The sequence below is a fragment of the Danio rerio genome, chromosome 23 (genome assembly GCF_049306965.1).
Source record: "Danio rerio strain Tuebingen ecotype United States chromosome 23, GRCz12tu, whole genome shotgun sequence".
Classification (NCBI taxonomy): Eukaryota; Metazoa; Chordata; class Actinopteri; order Cypriniformes; family Danionidae; genus Danio; species Danio rerio.
Window position 1 is genome coordinate 23,508,798 of NC_133198.1, and position 21,036 is coordinate 23,529,833.

The 21,036-nt window shown below is 35.5% G+C and overlaps 1 protein-coding gene across 2 annotated transcripts in view; it reads left to right on the forward strand.

The window, feature by feature from the left end:
- The window catches only part of camkvl (CaM kinase-like vesicle-associated, like), a 73,882-nt gene that overhangs the window by 40,177 nt on the left and 12,669 nt on the right, over positions 1-21,036 (forward strand). For both annotated transcript variants that reach the window (NM_001365448.1, XM_009296777.5), the window contains 4 exons: positions 13,456-13,562; positions 13,764-13,895; positions 15,862-15,936; positions 19,486-19,624. In NM_001365448.1, coding sequence (NP_001352377.1) covers positions 13,468-13,562; positions 13,764-13,895; positions 15,862-15,936; positions 19,486-19,624 — 441 coding nt within the window. In that variant the 5' untranslated portion in view covers positions 13,456-13,467. The remainder of the gene's footprint in view (positions 1-13,455; positions 13,563-13,763; positions 13,896-15,861; positions 15,937-19,485; positions 19,625-21,036) is intronic.

The window sequence follows — 21,036 nt, forward strand, 5'->3', positions numbered from 1 at the left end:
GTCTCAGTACACTCTGTTCAGTTAAGCATAACCTGGAAAGGTCACTCTATTTTCTAAATGCATGTTATCGATTTCATTGTGACTGATTCATCCATACTGTTTTTAATCACAATGTAATAACTCAGTCTTAGCGTGAGATGACACTTCATTCTGGTAATGTATGTCATCCTCTCTAGTCATTTAGTCCACTTAAATCCATCTCTTACCATCCACAGCAAACTCTTAATCAAATCTCTCTCCACTCTGTCAACAGCTGATGAATTGAACCTGAAGTCCTCGCCCTACATTTTTTGCTAATCCTTTTCGCTCTAATGTACGTCATAATAAGGAAGAAACAGATCTTCCAACTGTTTGCTGGCAGTTACCTCTCTGTAACTCTCACGTAGTTGCCCGTTGAAGCTTAGCAGGGCTGCACCCGGTCAATACCTGCAAGAGAGACCACATGGGAAAGCTAGGACATGCTGTTAGTGAGACCAGCAGGGGGCGCTCAAACTGTGGTCTGTGTGGGTCCTAATGCCCCAGTATAGTGAAGGGGACTCTATACTGCTCAGTGAGCACCGTCTTTTGGATGAGACCTTAATCCAAGATACTGACTCTGTGGTCGTAAAAAATCCCAGGATGAAAAGAGTAGGGGTTTAGCCCCAGGATCCTGGACGAATTTGCCCACTGGCCTCTGTCTAACAGGGCCTCCTAACAATCCCCATATCATAATTGGCTTCATCACTCTGTCTCCTCTCCACCAATCAGCTGGTGTGTGGTGTGCGGTATAGCGCAATAGGGCGGCTGTCGCGTCATCCAGGTGGATGCTGCACAGTGGTGATGGATGAGAAGATTCCCCCAAAAATGTTTAAAGCGCTTTGAGTGTCCAGAAAAGTGCTATAAAAATATGTGTAAATTATTATTATTATTATTATTATTATTATTATTATTATTATTATTATTAGCGACATTATGACTAACTCCAAACAGGCTCTGGTTCATGTTTCCTCTTAAACATCCAACACAACATGACATCTAACAGTTAAATAATCTGAATTGAATATTCGCTTAACTAATTCGGATGATTCTCTTCTCAATATTTTCACTACATCTGAGGCTTGAGCTGAGGCTCTGGCAAATATTGCACCTCGCTGTGCCAAAATTCTGTTTCAGAACACCAAATGCATAATAAACCCAGCAGGATGATGATGATTATGGTGTTTGTCTCTGAGAGGTGGACATGACGCGGGACTGCACGCTATAATTTAGCACCAGATTAAGCTAGGGGAAGATGGGAAGACATCAAACTTCTACACGCCATACTGTGACTTTTGAACTTGCTACTGTACTGGATTGTGAGGAGGTGTGTGTGTATGTGGGTGTGAGGGTTTTGGTTCAGATGTGTTTGGAGAACAGCACAGCTCCTCATCCATCCTGTGGGATTGGCTCTGGTGTTTAATGTGTGTGTCTCTGGAGATGAAGATTCATTGCTTTAATAAGAGCAGTACAGGCAGGAGAGGGAAGAGCGCACCATTACAGAGGGAAGGCTGATGGTTAGGGTCTTGTAGTCTTTAATGATGGAAGGAGGCATCTGTTGCAAGCTAGTCTTTGTAGAAGGCACCCCTTGAGCCCTTTGTCACTGCCTCGCCTTCGTATCTTTCTTGAACTCTGTCTCCAGTGGACTTATTGCGTTCTGTAGGATGGGGGGATGTTTGAATGCTAATTTTAGGTTGAAAGATAGGATTGTCTATGTACGAGGTAGACATGTGGGACAGTTTTGCTTTGGACGCTTATTTGCTCATAGGAAAGGACAGGGATCTGGATGAGAAAATAATTGAAATACAAATAAAAGTGAAGACTGAATGTGCTAAAGGATGGTGAAAAGGTCATGTTACAAGAGGAAGTGTCTTGACCTCACTGTGATTGGCTGATCACAGTCCGTTGTCTCTATCCTATCTTCGTATCTTTCTTGAACTGTCTCTGATGAATGTTTGAATCTTTTTTATCTTGGACTGAAAGATGGTAGTGTATGTAATGTGCAGAGGCACTAACCTAAGTGGTAGAGTCGGGACAATTCCAAAGAAACAGATATCTACAGAAAGGGAATGTTCCCTCTACAAGGAACACTAAGGGAGCCCAAAAACCATAGAAGTGCTATGGAAAGAAGAAACAGTAAAGAGGATGCATTTGAAAACAGGTGGCACAGAGTCCCAAACAAAGTAGATCACAGGCCTTTATTGACTTGGGTATTTGGTTAGGATGATTCCAAGGTTCCTGATCAGAATCAGTTTCATTGCCAAGTGTGCTTCACACACAAGGAATTTGTTTTGGCTACTGAAGCTTACAGTGAACATAAAGTGACAAGTGACAACACAAAATAAATATGAAAAAAGATGATAAACATTAAACAGAGATGCAGTTAGTCAAAAAGCTCTGGATGTTGAATTGTATTCACAGATGTTATAAATATACAGGTTATAAGGCTCTGTGTAAGGAAAAAGGAAAGAAACTTTTCTTGTGTCTGACTGTTTTTGTGCTCGGTGCTCTGTAGCGCTGGGCAGACGGTAACAGTTCAAACAGGAAGTGTGCTGGGTGCAAGAGGTCCAGAGTGATTTTGCGAGCCCTTTTACTCACTCTGGAAAAGTACAGTTCCTGAAGTGTTGGAAGGGTAGTGCTAGTGATTCATTCAGCAGTCCGGACTATTCGTTGTAGTCTACGGAGGTCGGTTTTGGCAGTTGAGCCAAACCAGACAGTGATTGAAGAGCAGAAGATGGATTGGATGACAGCTGAGTATAACTGTATGAGCAGCTCCTGTGGCAGGTTGAACTTCCTCAGCTGACAAAGCAAAGATAGTAGAGTCTCTGCTGGGTCTTCACTTCAGATCCTGAGAAATGGTGGGGCCCAGGAACCTTAATGAATCTACTTCTGCCACAGTGTTGTTCTTGGTGGTGAATGGGGGGAGTGGAGGGGGGTTTCTCCCAAAGTCCACTATCATCTCCACCATTTTGAGCGTGTTCAGCTGTAGGTTGTTGTATCTGCACTATAAAGCCAGCCACTCCACCTCCTTTTTGCATGCCGACTTGTCACCGTTCCGGGCGAGATCAAACAGGATGGAGACAGAGACCGAGAACCCAGTTTCAACCAAGAGAGACATTGCCCTCCTGGGGAACAGTAGTTGAAACTATAGTGGCACAAGGAGAATACATTTAAAGAGTGTGAAAGTTGAATGAAAAAAGAATAAGGATTACAAGATGAAGGTGAAGATGATGTCCCTAAAACATGGTGAACTGTCACATGAAAATAGACACTGTGCCTGGATGGTCTGAGGCCATTAGTCCTGCTTTGTATTTGTCTTTGTGTGTGTGTGTTTTATTAATGGTTTCCCGGTGGACGTGTATACTAATATAGACTGAGGGAATGTTCACATGGTAATTTTAGATCAAAGAGTAAGACATGTAACGTGGGATTTAGCAGGGGTGTTCTACCGGTGGGTTTGATTGATTTCAAGGATCCTGATCAGAATGGGGCCATCCATAATTAGATTTCTACAGAAACATAACCTGTCCTCGTTCCAGGCAAAACTAAAGGGCTATGCACACCATAAAGATTTTGAGTTAATGCCTTCTGAGTTGTGACTAAACAAAGGGTGAAAATGTGACACTAAAGGTTCTTTTTCTAGAAAATATCTTAGGCTATTTTTTTAGTTTGACCTGCCATGTTAAAAACTATTTAACCAATTAGATTGTCACTTTTGTTCATATCTATCACATGAAGCTCAAGCACAAAATAGTTTAGCCAAGGGCACGTAATTGCAGGTCAATTAGGATTTGATGGTGAGTTTTATTTCACTTAAATTTATTTAATGGCTTTTAATACAAACTTTTCACTGGGTTTTTGTGTGCTGTAGTGGAGGAGGGTGTACCGGTGTACTTCTGCTTTTCATTCAGTGCAATCTAATGTCAGGGATTGTTTAGCATGTTCACTCTGATATTAAAATATTTTGAGTATGAATTTCAAAAAACTTCTTAAAAAATCAGACAATATGTTTAAGGGAAAATCAATGGTGCACATGATCCTTAAGATACAGTACAGTACAAGTTTTAAGAACAACAAATAATAACTTGACTTCTAGTTGAACATTTGGTATCAGAAGCGGCTTATATGAAGGGCAAAGGCCTCTAGATTATGCTTATTATATCAAAAAATATGCTCATGCCTTAATTTTTTAGTATTTAATCAGGACAGTAAGGTCTGACTTTGCTTAGACTAAAGTCTTGTCACAACAGAAATAATGTACAGTATAGAATATAGTGTCATGATACCTCAGGCTGTTGATGTTGCCATCCACCTTGCATATCTCTTGCACGCCACCATGCTGAATGTAACCCCAAACCATGATTTTTTCTTGACCAAACTTGACTGATTTCTGTGAGAATCCTGGGTCTATGCGGGTTCCAATAGGTCTTTTGCAGTATTTGTGATGATAAGGATGCAGTTCAACAGATGATTCATCAGCAATATCTACTTTCTGCCACTTTTCCGAATGATCTACTAGAAGTCAAGGTATTATTTATTGCTCTTACACAAGGGATCGAAAACAAAACTTTTTTCAGGTAATGTATAATACCTTTGATATTATAGCAGTTCTTAGGTGAAGACCAACTGAAGAAAGCCTTGTGAAAAGTCCTGAAAAAAGGCAGTGTTTCCACATTACTGTGATTGTCCAATCCCAGCTCTTTCTCTCCACCTCATCTTCGTCTTTTTATCTTTCTCGAACTCTGTCTCTGGTGGACACATTGCCTTCTGCAAGCTAGTGGAATATTCAAATGCTAATTTTGGACTGAAAGATGGGAGTGTGTATGTAATGTGTGGGGGCGTGTGCAAAAATAGCCATTATAAATATGCATGGACCCCCAATTAAAATGACATACATTTTTGGCCAGAACTGATCTGAGAAATCACAAGCTCTCCGACAGTAATCCTTCATCTCAACACATCCCATCGTGGTACATTCACAAAGTCATCTTCCAAGGGTGACTTTTTTTGCAGCGTAGAGAGAAGGATGTGCAGTTCAGTGTGCGTTTATGGTGCACCTGAGTCCTGTAATGCAGGCCATGGTCTTGTTTTGAGATCAACTAATGAGCGAGGGCTGTCAGATGCGATCCATCTTTCTAGTGTAAGGATCCTATCAAAACATACGCATCACTAGGCTAATGTAAGCATGTCACCTCCTGTATTTGCATCCATCTCCGTAGGGGTTCCACGCTCATCGTGAATATTTCTTGTCAGCATGTACATGCCATACGGAAAGAGTGTTATGAAGTGCCTGAAGGTGGGAAGTAGCAACTCTGGCTCAAATTGTACAACTTCCTTTGCATAATAGAAAGGCCACAGTTGTCAGCTTGTCGTCCAACAATGGCGAATATATTTTCATTATGAATTAATAAATAGTAATATTTTATTTAATCTATAATTAATTAATATTTTTTTAGATAAGCGTTATTGTTGTAAACATTTTATGAATATATTATTAAAACATTTTGTCACACTTTTACAATAGTTGTATTAGTTAATGCATTAACTAACATGTGCAAACAATGAACAACATTTTTAGTTCATGTTAACACACAAGCTTAAATTAGTATTTTAATTATGTTGAACTATGAATAATAATTGTTGAATTATGTTGAAAATGAATAATAATAATAATAATAAAATGCTGTACAAGTATTGTTCATAATTATTTCATGTCAGTAAATACATTCACTTGTTTTAACCAATAAAAACTTAATATAAAGTGTGACCAATTTTTTTTTTATATATATTTGGTAAATACACTCACCGGCCACTTTATTAGGTACACCTTATAACTATGGGATTGGACCCCATTTTGCCATCAGAACTGCCTTAATCCTTCGTGGCATAGATTCAGCAAGGTACTGGAAATATTCCTCAGAGATTTTGGTCCATATTGACATGATAGCATCACGCAGTTGCTGCAGATTTGTCGGCTGCACATCTATGATGCCAATCTCCGGTTCCACCACATCCCAATGGTGCTCTATTAGATTAAGATTTGGTGACTGTGGAGACTGTGGAGAGTCCAAGATGATTTGCTTTTGCATATCTCGATTGTTACAAACTGTTACTTGAGTTACTGTTGCCTTTCTATCAGCTGAAACCAGTCTGGCCATTCTCCTCTGACATCAACAAGGCATTTTCACAATTTCAGAACCACCGCTCACTGGATATTTTCTCTTTTTTGGACCATTCTCTGTAAACCCTAGAGATGGTTGTACTTGAAAATTCCAATAGATCAGCAGTTTCTGAATACTCAGGACCATTCCACATTCAAAGTCACTTAAATCATCTTTCTTTCTCATTCTGATGCTCAATTTGAACTGCAGCAAATCGTCTTGACCATATCTACATGCCTAAATTAATTGAATTGTATATTACAATTTATATGATTAAATATATTTTTAACATTTTGCTTATAATGCTTTACACAATAAGACTAGTGGCCTCAGTGGCCATCTTGTCATCCAAACAATTTAAAGTTAGATTTAAAAATAGATTTGGTATAAAAATATATAAATATAATATGAATATGCAATGTTTAACCAAAATTTTACACATTTTTCTTGTTTATTTGACATTTACATTTCATTATTTTGTTAATAATAAATATACTCCAGTCAAATTTTTTTCAAAGTTTTTTTTCTTTTTTTTTTATTATTATGTTCATCAAGCTGGTATTTATTAAATGTAAAAAATATTTAATTGTTAAATACTTACTACAATTTAAATAATTGATTTCTTATTGTCTTATTGTATGTAGTTTCAATTGAAATTATTACTCCAGTAATTAATGCTTTTATTACTATTACCAAGAATAATAATAATAACAATAATAATAATTCATATTAGAGTGATTTTTTGGTGAGCTTTGGTGAGCAGGAGAAGCTTATTTTAAAACATTTTAAAATCCTACTGATCTCAAACCTTTGACTGGTAGTGTGTGAGCAAAATTTATTTAGTGTCTTTTGTGTTTATATGATAAATTTCACAAATTTTTGAACAAATCTCATCATGTACAGAGAGAAGGACCATTGGCATCAGCCCAGGCTTGACTTGAAACCCATGTGTCTCGACAAGCCCTTTATATTTCAGGAGTAACAAACTACCTTCTGTGCCACAGCTCTGAAATAAGTGTTGCATTTTTAAAATGACATGTCAAGTTAAAAATAGTTTTTACATTTGAGTTCAACTTTTTAAAACACACTTGGAGAGAGCCAAGTGTTGTTGTTGCCCCATCGAGTTGAATTTGAGAACAGAATATTACGTAAAGGCCCCCTAAGAAACATGTCTGTTTGGGGTCAAGTGAACTCAAAACTAGCCGAGAAACAGGTCAGTTTTAAAATGTCACTACTCATCATTCAAACATTCCATCCATTTCATAGCCGTTTTTTTCTTAATTGTTTTTTTTGTTGTTGTTGTTGACGTTAATTCAAAATTACCAGAATGAAAGTCAAAAAATATATTCAAAGTCAAGGTCCCTTAAAGTGCTTTGAACTGTGCATTTTTTTATTTGATGTTTGAAATAATTTTAAATCTAAATCGAAGAGAGGGTGGGTAGTAGCTCCTCCCTTAAAAAAAACAGCCAACATCATTTCGTTTTTATAACAGCTCATCCAATGAGAGTGCTTGAGCTCAAGCACATCAAATGAAAAACAAATGAGAAGCATCTTGAAGGGGGCGGGACATGTCAGATACCAGGGAACATTTGATTGGTCAAGATTTGATGAGAAAAAGAAGTATGAGGTGATGTGAAAAAAAAGTGATTAATTTAGGTGGAAGTTGCAAATTTTGGATGTTTATATCAGTTTTATATATTCTAAACAGAAATTTTGTCACTATTTTGAGCACACTAGCTAATAGATAACCTCAAAACTAACAGACTGAAACTAATGTCTACATTTTTTTATTTTAATTTCACAGGACCTTTATAGATATTGTGACATGGGTTTTAGTTTATGAGCTTAAAATATGCCCAAACAATCTAAACTTCAATTGTGTTCATTTGAATAATTTAACAATTGTAATTTAATAATACTGAATATTATTATGGCTTTTAAAAATAATTTGAATTTCTTAATTTGAATTTGAATTTCTCAACTTGAATATTGAACATCTGAAATTAAAAGACAACTGAATTTTTACGGCTGATTTTTGAAGACGTATTTTCAAACTTTGTTTTGTTCTGAAATCATAGACTGCAAATACCTAGTTTGTAAAAATACAGTTTGAAGTTTCAAGATGAAGAAATTCAGAACATCAAGCTCAATAGTCTAAAGTTCTAAATCAGAAATTCAGATAAGTAGGTCAGGGGTCATAAACAGAGAATATTAACAAATAAATGAACTAATCAATAATTGAATAAATAAACATTTGTCAAGGAAAAAAAATATGTAAAGATGCAGTATGTAAGTTTAACACCCAGTGGTTGAACTAGGTATTGCATTCTTAGGTCAAAACAAACGCAAGTGCAGGTTGCCAGATTGAGGACCAGCAAGGCTGATTTAACTCGTGTTCTAAATAAAACAATGGCACACGATAGAAGGAATATTTTCCCTATTAAAAGGAGTTTTTAGTCTAACCAACACGTTGTATTGATATATTAGAAACGGCTTCTATTTCTATTTCTCACAGGTGAATAACAGGATAAATGACAATAGTCACCTCAGGTACACCTCCTGTGCTTTATTCAGTGTTAAATGCTAACAGTGTGAGCGTGAATGCCATTTTACATGACATTTATTGCCATACTACTGAAAGCAGCAGCAGATAGCTCACCTCAGATCTTGAAAATAAAATAAACCATTTGAAATTAAACTTTAGAACTGACTTAAGCCAAGTTAACAAATATCAATCATTCAGCATGTACATTTAATAATATTAAGGAGGTTTTTTATTTATTAATTAGATCATAAACCTTACCATTTCATGAGTAAGTGCATATTCAGTGCTTCTGAATGGCTGTATTTACATTTCTGTTGTTTCATCTGGTGTAAACAGCCAAATTGCTTATCACTGCAAATCTCGTCACGTAGCGTGTTGTAAGGACACAGGATTACAATATAACCTGCTCACCTAATGTTTACGCTCGTAATATTTATATTATAAGCTAATAAATAACCTCATGTGGAACTCTGAATCTGTGTCTCATTTCGGAGTCTGCTACTGTCTATGTAGGTCGCATTTCGGTCATGGACGCATGTTTTGAGAGCCTTCCTGACTCAATGAATGAAATATGCAATTTTTTTACAAAAGCAACCTGGTGTGCTAAATATAATTGGCTAAACTGGCATTTGGCGGGTTAAAATAACATAAAGACAGTGTTCCGGCACGGAAACTACATTTTCAAAGCAGAATATCTGACTTCAGCATTGTTTTTCAGAAAAAACAAGAATGTTCACTTAGCATGTTTTTTAAATATCTGCAAACATATTATGGTATTTTTATGCTTTAAAAGAGTCAAAAACTTACATACAGCACCTTTAATTAAAGTACTAATATTAGTGATGATATAGTTACAAAATGAAACACCACAGCAGTTTCTGATATTCTTTTTTTGTTTTCCAGATGTGTCCATATTTTGTATTGTTGCAAACAACCTGCACATAAAATATTACAACTCAAAACTGACAACACAACATTTTGTTCCCTTCCTAATTTAGAAACAAGCCCCATGACTCCCCGGGTCTTTTTTGGGTGTCATATTTTATTTACCGAAACGTGAAAATGTTCTAACAGGCCTGTCACATACAAATCAGCGTGGCACAATTTCATTTTAATTGACTGTTATCATGTTGTCTACGCCGTATACCAGAAGGCAGGTAACAGAAATAGCTATGCAAATATAACAAACATTATATCTCAGAAGAATGCAAAACAACGCCATGTTTACTTTGCTGTAAGATGAACAGCTGTCTAGCAAAAGCTACCAAGTGCCTCAGTGGTTTCAACATCTTCATTTCCTCCGACAAAAACTTCAAATCAGATTTTTCCAAGTAAATTCAGCACGGTCCTACACAATGTCCAGGTTATGCAATATTTGGTTTATTTCCTGACCTCCGCTACTGTATCCCAGCCTATCCCCTTGTGTGGATCCATGTGAGGGATTAAGGATTAGGGCCAGGAGCCGGAGCTGGAGCTGGATTACACAGCTAACCGTTCAGGCTCTCTTTTTTCCTGATAAAGATGCTGTCACTCTCATCACTCTCTTCCTCGCTGATGCCATCAGTCTTGAAGACTGCGCTGAGAAACATCTACCATCTGTTGAATTATTTTCACTTCAGCATTATATTTCTGATCCTGCAATTATGTGAGACATCAGATAAATTATTCAGAGTCTAAAACAAAGAGATATTTCTGCTGCTATTCTAGCAAGCAATAAGCATTTAGATCTTTGAAATGTAGGATACCTTTTTGCGAATAAGAAATAATTGTATTTTATGAATAAAATAATGACACAAATAATGTTTTAGATTATGTAATGTATACAATATCTACCACAAAGTTGCTTGGTGTTTTTGTTCCACGTTTTGCTTGATAAATAAATTGTCTAAATAAAAATAAACATAACTACAAACATGTCATTTAGTACATTTAGAATATAATGTAGATATTTACATTAAGTGTGTGTGTGTTCATGAAAGTGCATATTTACAACCCTGTCAATTAATATTTTCATTCTTACTAGAAAATTTTGCATTAATTTTTAATTGTATTCCTATCCAGGTTAACTAAAACTAAAACATGTTAAGGTAAACAAGATGCAAAATGTTACAAAATATTTCTTACATTAAAAAAGCCTCAGATATTAAACAAGTAACGGGAAGTAAACAACTTGTAACACACAACAATTCTAGACAAAAGGCCCAATAACACAGAGGAACTTGAATTAATTGAATTCAACTTTACAGTTGCGTTTCTTATATCCTGTAAGTGTGTTCACACTTGACAGGTTTGTTTTGATTAAATGAACTCTATTCGTCTGTTTATATCTAAAAGGGATCCCTTACTCCAACCTAACTGTCTACTTAGAATCTAATGAGAATTATTTGGCATGTAGATGCAATGTAACTTAAATTCAATAAACAGACCATCAAAATAAAGTGTGACTAAACGAACCAAAAACAGGATATAATGTTACAATTATAATGTAATGTTGTGACCATAAAAAGTATTTTCTAATGATAGTAAAGATGTTACTCGACACAGCCTTTAGAAACATGCCTCCCTGCATTATTGTTTGGATGATAGAAGAATTTTGCTGCTGTTTTATCTATTTATAAGCTGTTCTTCAAGTGTTCTCAACTGATTAAAAACCATCTCTATTGACCTTATTCTAAAATGCGGAAGTGCGCCTGTTTTCGCGATTGTCTTAGAACTTCCGATTCAGTCGCCTATGGGAGAAATGACTAGGAATAATAAACGGCAGAAAATGGCCAAACTACTTGCTCAACAAACAAATGTTTGCATGACTACACAGACCAAGTAGCATAATATAATAAGAAAATATTAAATTGCAACATCAAGCAGCGTAACGAGCAGTTTATAACGTCAAAAAATGAATAGAAGTGAATGTGACCGGAAGTCGCGAGACAAAAAGATTCAAATGGCAGTGCCCGCTCGACAGCTGAGAATAAGGTGAATATCAGTGGTGCCCAAACTCGGCCCTGGAGGGCCGGTGTCCTGCAGAGTTTAACTCCAATTTGCTTCAACACACCTGCCCGGAAGTTTCTAGTTTATTTAGTAAGAGCCTGATTAGCTTGTTCAGGTGTGTTTAATTAGGGTTGGAGCTAAACTCTCCAGGACACCGACACTCCAGTACTGAGTTTTGTACCCCTGATTTATACAAATAACAGCAACACATCAGCCAAGCAATGCTTTGAATGTAAGTTTTGCTACATTAAATATCATATGCCGTTCAAGATGACATCATGCAATATATACACTACCTGACAAAAGTCTTGTCACCTATCCAAGCTTTAGGAACAACAAATAATAACTTGACTTCTTGTTGATCGTTTGGTGTAAGATATAGCTAATATGAAAGGCAAAGAGCTCTAGATTATGCTTATTTTACCAAAATAAAATGAGACCATGCCTTGATTTTTTTATTATTTAATTAGTACTGTAAGGTCTGACTTTACTTAAACAAAAGTATTGTCACTTAACAGAAGTAATGTACAGTATAGAATATAAAGTCATGGTGCAGTGGAAAGAGAATTAATATTGTGTTTGACTTCATGAGCTTGGACGACTGCATCCATACATCTCTGCAATGACTCAATGCCTCCTCCATCTTACCCCAGACATGCTCAATACTGTTCATGTCTAGTGACTAGGCTGGCCAATACTGGAGCACCTTGACTTTCTTTGCTTTCAGGAACTTTGATGTGGAGGCTAAAGTATGAGAAGGAGCACTAGCATGCTAAGAATTTGCCCTTTCCTGTGGTTTGTAATGTAACGGGCAGCACAAATGTCTTGATATCTCAGGCTGTTGAAGTTCCCATCCACTCTGCAAATCTCTCGCATGTCACCATACTGATAGCAACCCCAAACCATGATTTTTTTCTTCACCAAACTTGACTGATTTCTGTGAGAATCCTGGGTCCATGCGGGTTTCAATAGGTCTTCAGCAGTATTTGTGATGTTTGGGATGCAGTTCAACAGATGATTCATCAGAAAAATCTACATTCAGCCACTTTTATAAATGATCAACTAGAAGTCAAGGTATTATTTGTTGCTCTTAAAACTAGGATTGGCGGCAAGACATATCTCAGGTAGTGTACATCACTAAGTTCAAGTTGACCTCCTTAAAAACTCAAAAAAAGAAACAAATAAACTACTGCTTTTTGTTCAAAAAGACAAAAAAAAAGAGTCCAGTAATCACTGACTTTTACTCTTGAAGCACAAGCAGAATTAATTTCGGTGTAGAAAAGGATCACTAATTATTATACGAAGACTTATGAAGAAATGGATGCTTTCACAAAAAAAGCTTTAAATTCAATAAAATGTCTGCAAATCACTCTGACAGTAATATGTATGTTTTACTTACTTATGTACTTACCTTTTCCCAAATGTTTCAACTCGCTCTCAATTTCAGGTTTGGTTTCAAAGAAAACAGGGAAAGATCAAAGATGCTTTAATACAGAAATACTTTAATATGGAGCTTAAAACAAAAATAGTTCTTCTCATGTTATGAATATTCCCATCTGATGTTGAAATTTGAAGTTGTTTAAAAAAAATCTCTTCACTTCATGTAAAAAGCAGCATACAACAGTATTTCACAATTTCTCTGTTGGGCTTGTGGTGAGGCTAGTTTCATGCTGTTCTAGATTGAATGACGTTGGTTTTATTGAGATTGATAGCTGTACGTGTGTGTGCTTTTTCTCCTCTGGACAGGTGGATGCTGTCATGCCATTTGGGTGCCTTGCTCTGCGAGATGGGCGAACATACAACAGCCTGTCAGACATCACTGACAAATACGAGATCGGACAGGTCCTCAAGGCGTGAGTGTGCATAGATCTGCTATTATAGCCTTAAGAAAGCCAGTCTATAAGACATAGACACATGATCTCTTTAAACATTAATTGAGAATGCATTTCTTTCAGTACACTGGTGGGGTTGGTTATAAATAAAGCCGATTTACAACTGTACGGGGTATTCATTGCGGCATAAAATCCAGCAATTAGTATAATTTCTCTCTGCAGGAAAGAATTTTGTGAGCTGTGCCTGGTGAAGGAGCGACAGACGGACAAGGTTTATGTGTGCAAGAAATTCCTCAAGAAGGATGGCAGGAAAGTGCGGAAGGCAGCCAAGAACGAGATCATGATCTTGAAAATGTACGTGGTGACTCAAAACATCAACAGATGACGCAGGGTTTTGTGAGAGCTCTCATCTGAGAGGACAAAGAGAGAAATTCAAGAGATTGCACAAAAATCAAAATTAGGCCTGCTTGTAGTTTGATACTTAATAGTATGTCGATCAGATTTCCAAGATGGAAACCGGGGACATTTTCCAGTGGTCAAGACAGCATTAAAATCTTAATTATGTTTAAAAAAAATAAGACAATACATTTCATATATTTTTATTTTCAATTAATATCGGGGTTGTTTAAGAAAAATGGATATCTGAGCATCCTACTTAAAGGGATAGTTCACCTTAAAATTTAAATTTGCTATTAATTCACCCACCCTCACGTCAACCTGTATGATTTTTAGCTGAAGCTTAGGTGATTTAAATAGTGCAAGTCAATTATGTGCACAATGTGTTCACATGCACGTTTTTGCTTATTATGCTACATACGATATACTTGGATTTCTTTTGTCGGTTAAAGGTCAAAAATGGCTTAAACAAAGTCTGATTGGAACAGGTCATTTTTTTCAAAATGTATTTCACACTGCTTGTAATCACCTTTATCAGCATTCTAGCAGTTTAGTTCATGTGCGCATATCTAATTGGATTCCTTCCAATTGTCATCTTTGAATTCCATCAAGACTTCTTGCTCTTTACTGCAGGCACATCTATATAGAGTTGGCGGTAATATTTCATACTAGGGCTTCGTTGTTTCAGCATCAATAACGCAGTGTGATCATCCGCAATAGTCACATATGCACCGTTTAGTCTGTATTATAATTTATCTTTTTTGTGTGTTTTTGTGGCATGTGACTGAATGAGGATTTTAAAAGCATTCAGACATAAGAAACTGTACCATTTTTACCTAATAACTAGGGATGTCCCGATCAGATTTTGCCCTTGTGTCCGAGTCATTAGATTGAGTATCTCCCAAAATCACAAAATAAAGAAGAGCGAAGAAACAGATCCAGGATGTTCCTTATTTTTTTTTATTTTAATTAACAAACAGAGCATTTCTGTGAGGTAGCTTGAACAATCAAGTAATAAATAACATAAATTCTCTACTTTTTGACTTTAGTGCAACAGTAAATAATATAAAAAAATTGATAAATAAATATATATATATATATATATATATATATATATATATATATATATATATATATATATATATATATATATATATAAACATAATATAATGTGATATAATATAATATAATATAATATAATATAATATAAAGACACATATAGCACCTCAATTGTGTTTGCATCTAGATATATCAAGATTTTATTAAAAAAAAATTTATATTAATGTATACAATTATTTTTACAATGATGACCATGTTATTTTACGTTTGATTGTTCTATTTTTGTCTTTAATTACTGTTAGACCACCATAAAAACCATAAAGTAATGTTTATTAAACTTTTATATTTTCATATTTAAACACTATATGGTTGTAATTTATTACATTCTATGGAAATGCACTGCTTAGAAAGACTTGATCACCACAGTCATCTAAATTCGTGAAATCTTTTCGAATAGGGCTATTTAAATCACATAGTGAAATTATATTCATATCGCAAAAGAAAATATCGCAATGTCAGATTTTTCTAATAACATACAGCCTTACTCCTGACGATAAATTGAAATCTCATTTAGATTACAGTCCAGAGTGACATAAAAATACTTTAATTACTTGGTAATTAAACACAATGCTGTCTTTTTGTAAGACTTTGATGTATCTTCAGGAGCCAGAGGTACTTATTTTTAATTTGCCTGTATATATTATGTTTGACTCTCAAAGTGCCAGTAAACTGTTGAATTACATTTTATGGATCACAGTGTGCTATTATTTCTGTCCTCTCTCTCGCTCTCTCACTTTTCTTTAAGTACTTTTAATGTGAGATAAAGAAACTATTCAGCTTGTTTGCTGTGATGTGGTTCTTCCAGGGTCAAACATCCAAACATCTTGCAGCTGATTGATGCATTCGAGACCAGAAAAGAGTTCTTCATCATACAAGAGCTGTGAGTCTGACCTGTGCTTTCCGTGATCAGTCATGTTCCCTTTCCCAGTGTCATTCAGTAGGCCAAGGACACATCTTTCTACATCAGAACATCACTTTGGGAAATGCACTTCTTCTGTCTCTGCTCCTCATGCAAATATCCACAACCAGCTACAAATCTATTAAAACCCTGTCATCTGATTTAGCATGAGTGACTTTGCCATGCTAATAGAGCTATTAGGATTACAGTAATGAGTGGTTCTTATAGAAAATATAATTTCTGAATATTTTAGTCATTTAAATTTCCATTTAGATCTGAAAAGATCCTATATGTTGCTTGCAGGATGCTAGGTTGCAAATCTAGTGTATCGCAAATTAAATATTGGTAACACTTTACAGTAAGTGTATATGAATAATGATGTGTTAATATGAAAATTAAACTAACCACGAGTCACGAGTTCATTTGTGAATAACGGCTACCATAATTACTTCCTTGTATATGACTATTTGTGAATTTATGTAATAGTTATCAGTTTATCATTAATTTAACAATCATGAACTCATGATATGTTAATGTAAAATTATATCATGACTTTACTTAGAGGTGCACATCATCGTTAACCCATTCTTAACTACTCATAAACTCTTTATGCATGTCTGTCTAGTGTCTTTACACTGAATAACAATAGAAAAGTGGGTAACACCAAAGAGCATAGAATCACCAAGAGGCGACACTCTAGTGCCACTAGATGGCGAGGCGGCCATTTTGGAATGAAAATTCCAATATGACAACAGCATACTATAAGTCTGTAAAATAAACTATTAAAAGTGCTGATGATTGTGATAGTAAGTGTTGTATTGTCATCTTTCAGGTTGTACCTCAGATTAAATGCGCTTTTTAAATAAATAAATAAACAAAGCAGCTGCTTTCCATCACCACAGCAATCAGATCCAATGGACTTCCGATCACTTTCACTACAAAATGACAGAATCCGGGGCTGTTGCTGGGCGCTGCTGTTGCAATGGAACGTTCTATTGAGAGTCGCCTCTTGGTCATTCTAAGCTTTTTGGTAACACTTTAGTTTAGGTCACAATTCATGATCTAAACAAACCATTAACTAACACTACTAGCTTAATAAACCACTAATTAGCTGTTTATTAATAGTAAGGTTTGAGTTGGGTTCATCATAAGATCATACTTTATAACTACTAATGAATGATTAATAGGTAAATAATAGGCAGTTAGTAAGCCAGTAATAGCATAAATTGTGACCTAAACTAAAGTGTTACCGAAAAGCGTTCTGTCAACATCAACATGAACAGTTTAAACACTGGAGTTCATGAGTAGCTATAGTGATGTGCCCCTCCAAGTAAAGTCATGACTTAATGATACATTAACAGCTCATGAGTTCATGTTGGTGACATATAGCTTAAACTTAAATGTTAATTAATACATACATTAACAACATGTACTATCAATTAATTAACCTCCTAGGGCTTAGTGGCCACCTACGTGGACAGCACATTTTAGCTCTTAAGTGGCTATTTAAAGTACTTTGATTTATATTTTGTTACAGACATACAGTGTCATCCTGCAACTATTTTGCAGCATATGAAATGTCCCAAACACTATTTTTCGCTGTCCAAAATGGGCAAAAAAAATTGTTTTTACTCTTTGATAGCCAAAACATGTTAAAAAAAATCTTTGTCAAATATGCATTACAAAACAGTCAGGAAAAAGTTTTTTATGTAAATTTGGACCACGAGTCCACATATATGGACATAATTTTTCTCTAAAACTACATCATATTTAAAGATTTCACATGTACATGTGTAATAAAAAAATAAAGTTGAATCTAATCTCATCTAAAGATGATACTTAGGTTTTATTCTTATTAGGTTCCAATAAGCCCAAATAGTAAAGAGAAATAAAAAATGCATGGAAAAAAACACCTTGGGCCTTAAGAGGTAGCCGTTATTCACACATGAACTGCACCTTAACTCATCAATAGCTCATGATAAAGTAATGTTACGTTCACATATTAATACATCATTATTCATGTTCTGTTGTTGTAAAGTGCTACTGAAGTATATTAATTGTTTGAAGGACATCAAATGTTATTGGTGGTAAACGCTATATCACAAGATAATTTTTCTTCACAAACAAACCGCTTTACTGTTAACATGTGGAAAGAAATCATTGTGCTTTTATTCATAAACAGTTACATATTTGGATGAAAATTTAGCACAATTCAAATTATGATGCAAATGCTAATGTGTTACTATAGGAAAAATAAATAGAAACATTTGTAAAATTACTTGTCATGGAACAGAATCTACACTGTAAAATGCAATTAGTTACTTTACTTTAAAAAGTGAGGTCACCTGAATCCTTAAAAGGGACACGCTGACTACTATAAAAAAAAAAAAAAAAAAGAGTTAGAACTTGGAACTGTTAAGTTGACTTAACTTAAGCATAACAAGTAAATTATTTTAATTCTTAATTTTAAGGCAACAAGTTTGCTCACTTTTTAAAGTAAAGCCAACTAATTACTTTTTACCGTGTAGAGTTGTAAAAATGTCAACTTTTATCCAAAATAACTTAAAATAAATTACTTAATTTTTTAAATCTTATTGGTCTATTTCCAAAGTGTTATTAATGTAAAATATGCACACAAACCTCTAATGAACAAATATTTACATCAATGTAAAGGAATATTTTTTAGGAGAAGCAAAATTGGATCGCCTAACTCAATTTCAGTTAATAGCACTAAATTATACAATTAATACACTTATTAAAACACAAATTAAATTTAATAATACACTTAATAATACAATTTAATTAAAATTAAAACTTGTGTCAGATAACAGTATTTATTGGCTCTAGATTGGTTTCAATTAACTTGCATTTATAACTTTAATCTTTATAACAAATCTTACTGTAAATGTATTGTATTGTAACCAATTTTATTGATCATTGTTATAGTTAATGTAGATTGTACAATAACTTATGTTAATGGGACCTTGTTGTAAAGTCTTAAAGATTTTCTCTTTTATAAACAATATTATATTTATTGAACTTTCAATGTAATGTAATGCACATTTGAGCATGTTTTTATGTAACGGTTATCCAGAATCCTTCAGTTATAGCACTGAGATACTTACTATCCCTCAGCAGTTGCTAATTATTTCATTACGAACCACAACAACAGATTTTGGTCAGTTTGTGATGCTCAGGGGCATCCCACTACAATTTAATTTTCATAACGTAATGTTTTTATTCACTAAGTATATATTAAAACATGGCTGTTCATCCGTCTATATTAGATTCACAATAGCAGAGTTTTTCCAGCTGTCAGTATTTTTTTCCAGCTGTCAGGCCATCTCTCAGCCCAAGGCCAGCATTATTCAGAGACCCTTGGGCATTGAATCTATTGGCCCAAGGCATAATCCCTCCATGACTTATGTATTAAATTTAAGCAACCTTACTTCCTATTACATAAAGAGTAAACAGGGATTAACTTTACAAATATATCCAAATCTCCCCTTTTTGACTGTGTGTTTATCACAGGGCCACAGGTGGAGATGTGTTTGACTGGATCTTAGACCAGGGTAACTACACAGAGAGAGATGCGGCCAATGTGATCCGACAGGTCCTAGAAGCTGTGGCGTACCTTCACTCCCTCAATATAGTCCACAGGAATTTAAAGGTTGGTTGCAATCATAATTTGACATTATTAATTAATAGAAAAGCACATTGCATTACACTCACCGGCCACTTTATTGGGAACACCATACTAGTACCGGGTTAAAACCGTTTTGCCTTCTTCGTGGCATAGATTCATCAAGGTACTGGAAATATTTCTCCGAGATTTTGTTCCATACTGATATGATAGAATCACGCAGTTGCTGCAGATTTGTTGGCTCCACATCCCAAAGGTGCTTTATTGGATTGAGCTCTAGTGACTGTGGAGGCCATATAGTGTAACCAGTTCAAGAAACCAGTCTGAGATGATTTGCACTTTATGACATGCGTTATTCTGCTGAAAGTAGCTGTCAGAAGATGGGTACACTGTTGTCATAAAGGAATGGACATGATCAACAATAATACTCAGGTAGGCTGTGGCATTGACACGATGCTCAGTTGGTACTAATGGGTCCCCTACACGATTACACCACCATCACAAGAAGCCTGAACAAGGCAGGATAGATCCATGCTTTTGTGTTGTTGATGCCAAATTCTGACCCTACCATCTTAATGTTACAGCAGAAATCAAGACTCATCAGAACAGGCAACATTTCTCCAATCTTCTATTGTCCAATTTTTGTGAGCCTGTGTGAATTGTAGCCTCAGTTTCCTGTTCTTAACTGACAGGCATGGCACCTGGTGTGGTCTTCTGCTGCTGAAACCCATCCGCCTCAAGGTTGAACCTGTTGTGTGTTCAGAGATGCTTTTCTGCATATCTCGGTTGTAATGAGTGGTTATTTGAGTTACTGTTGCCTTTCTATCAGCTCAAACCAGTCTGACCATTCACTTCTGACTTCTGGCATCAACAACATCAACATTTGCACCCACCGAACTGCCACTCACTGGATATTTTCTCTTTTTCAGACCATTCTCTGTAAACCCTAGAGATGGTTGTGCATGAAAATCCCAGTAGATCAACAGTTTCTGAAATACTCAGACAAGCATGTCTGGCACTAACTACCATGCCACATTCAAAGTAACTTTAATCACCTTTCTTCCCCATTCTAATGCTCAGTTTGAACTGCAGCAGATCGTCTTGACCATGTGTACATGCATTGAGGTACTGCCATGTGATTGGCTGATTAGAAATTTCCGTTAATGAGCAGTTGGATAGGTGTACCTAATAAAGTGGCCGGGGACGGTATAAGGAGTGCATAGCAGCTGTTTGTAATGTTACCTTTTTTATATAAAGAAAGATTCGAATGAGTGAATATAAAGCTGTTCTTCCATGTTAAAGAGGCGATATGATGCCATTTCAAAAGGCCATTATTTTGTTTATTGTTTACTACAATAGGTTATCAGGCTTTAGTGCTTTAAAAATGTATTATGTTTCACATATTACTGCAGTTTACACTGCACTGTTTTCATCTAAAA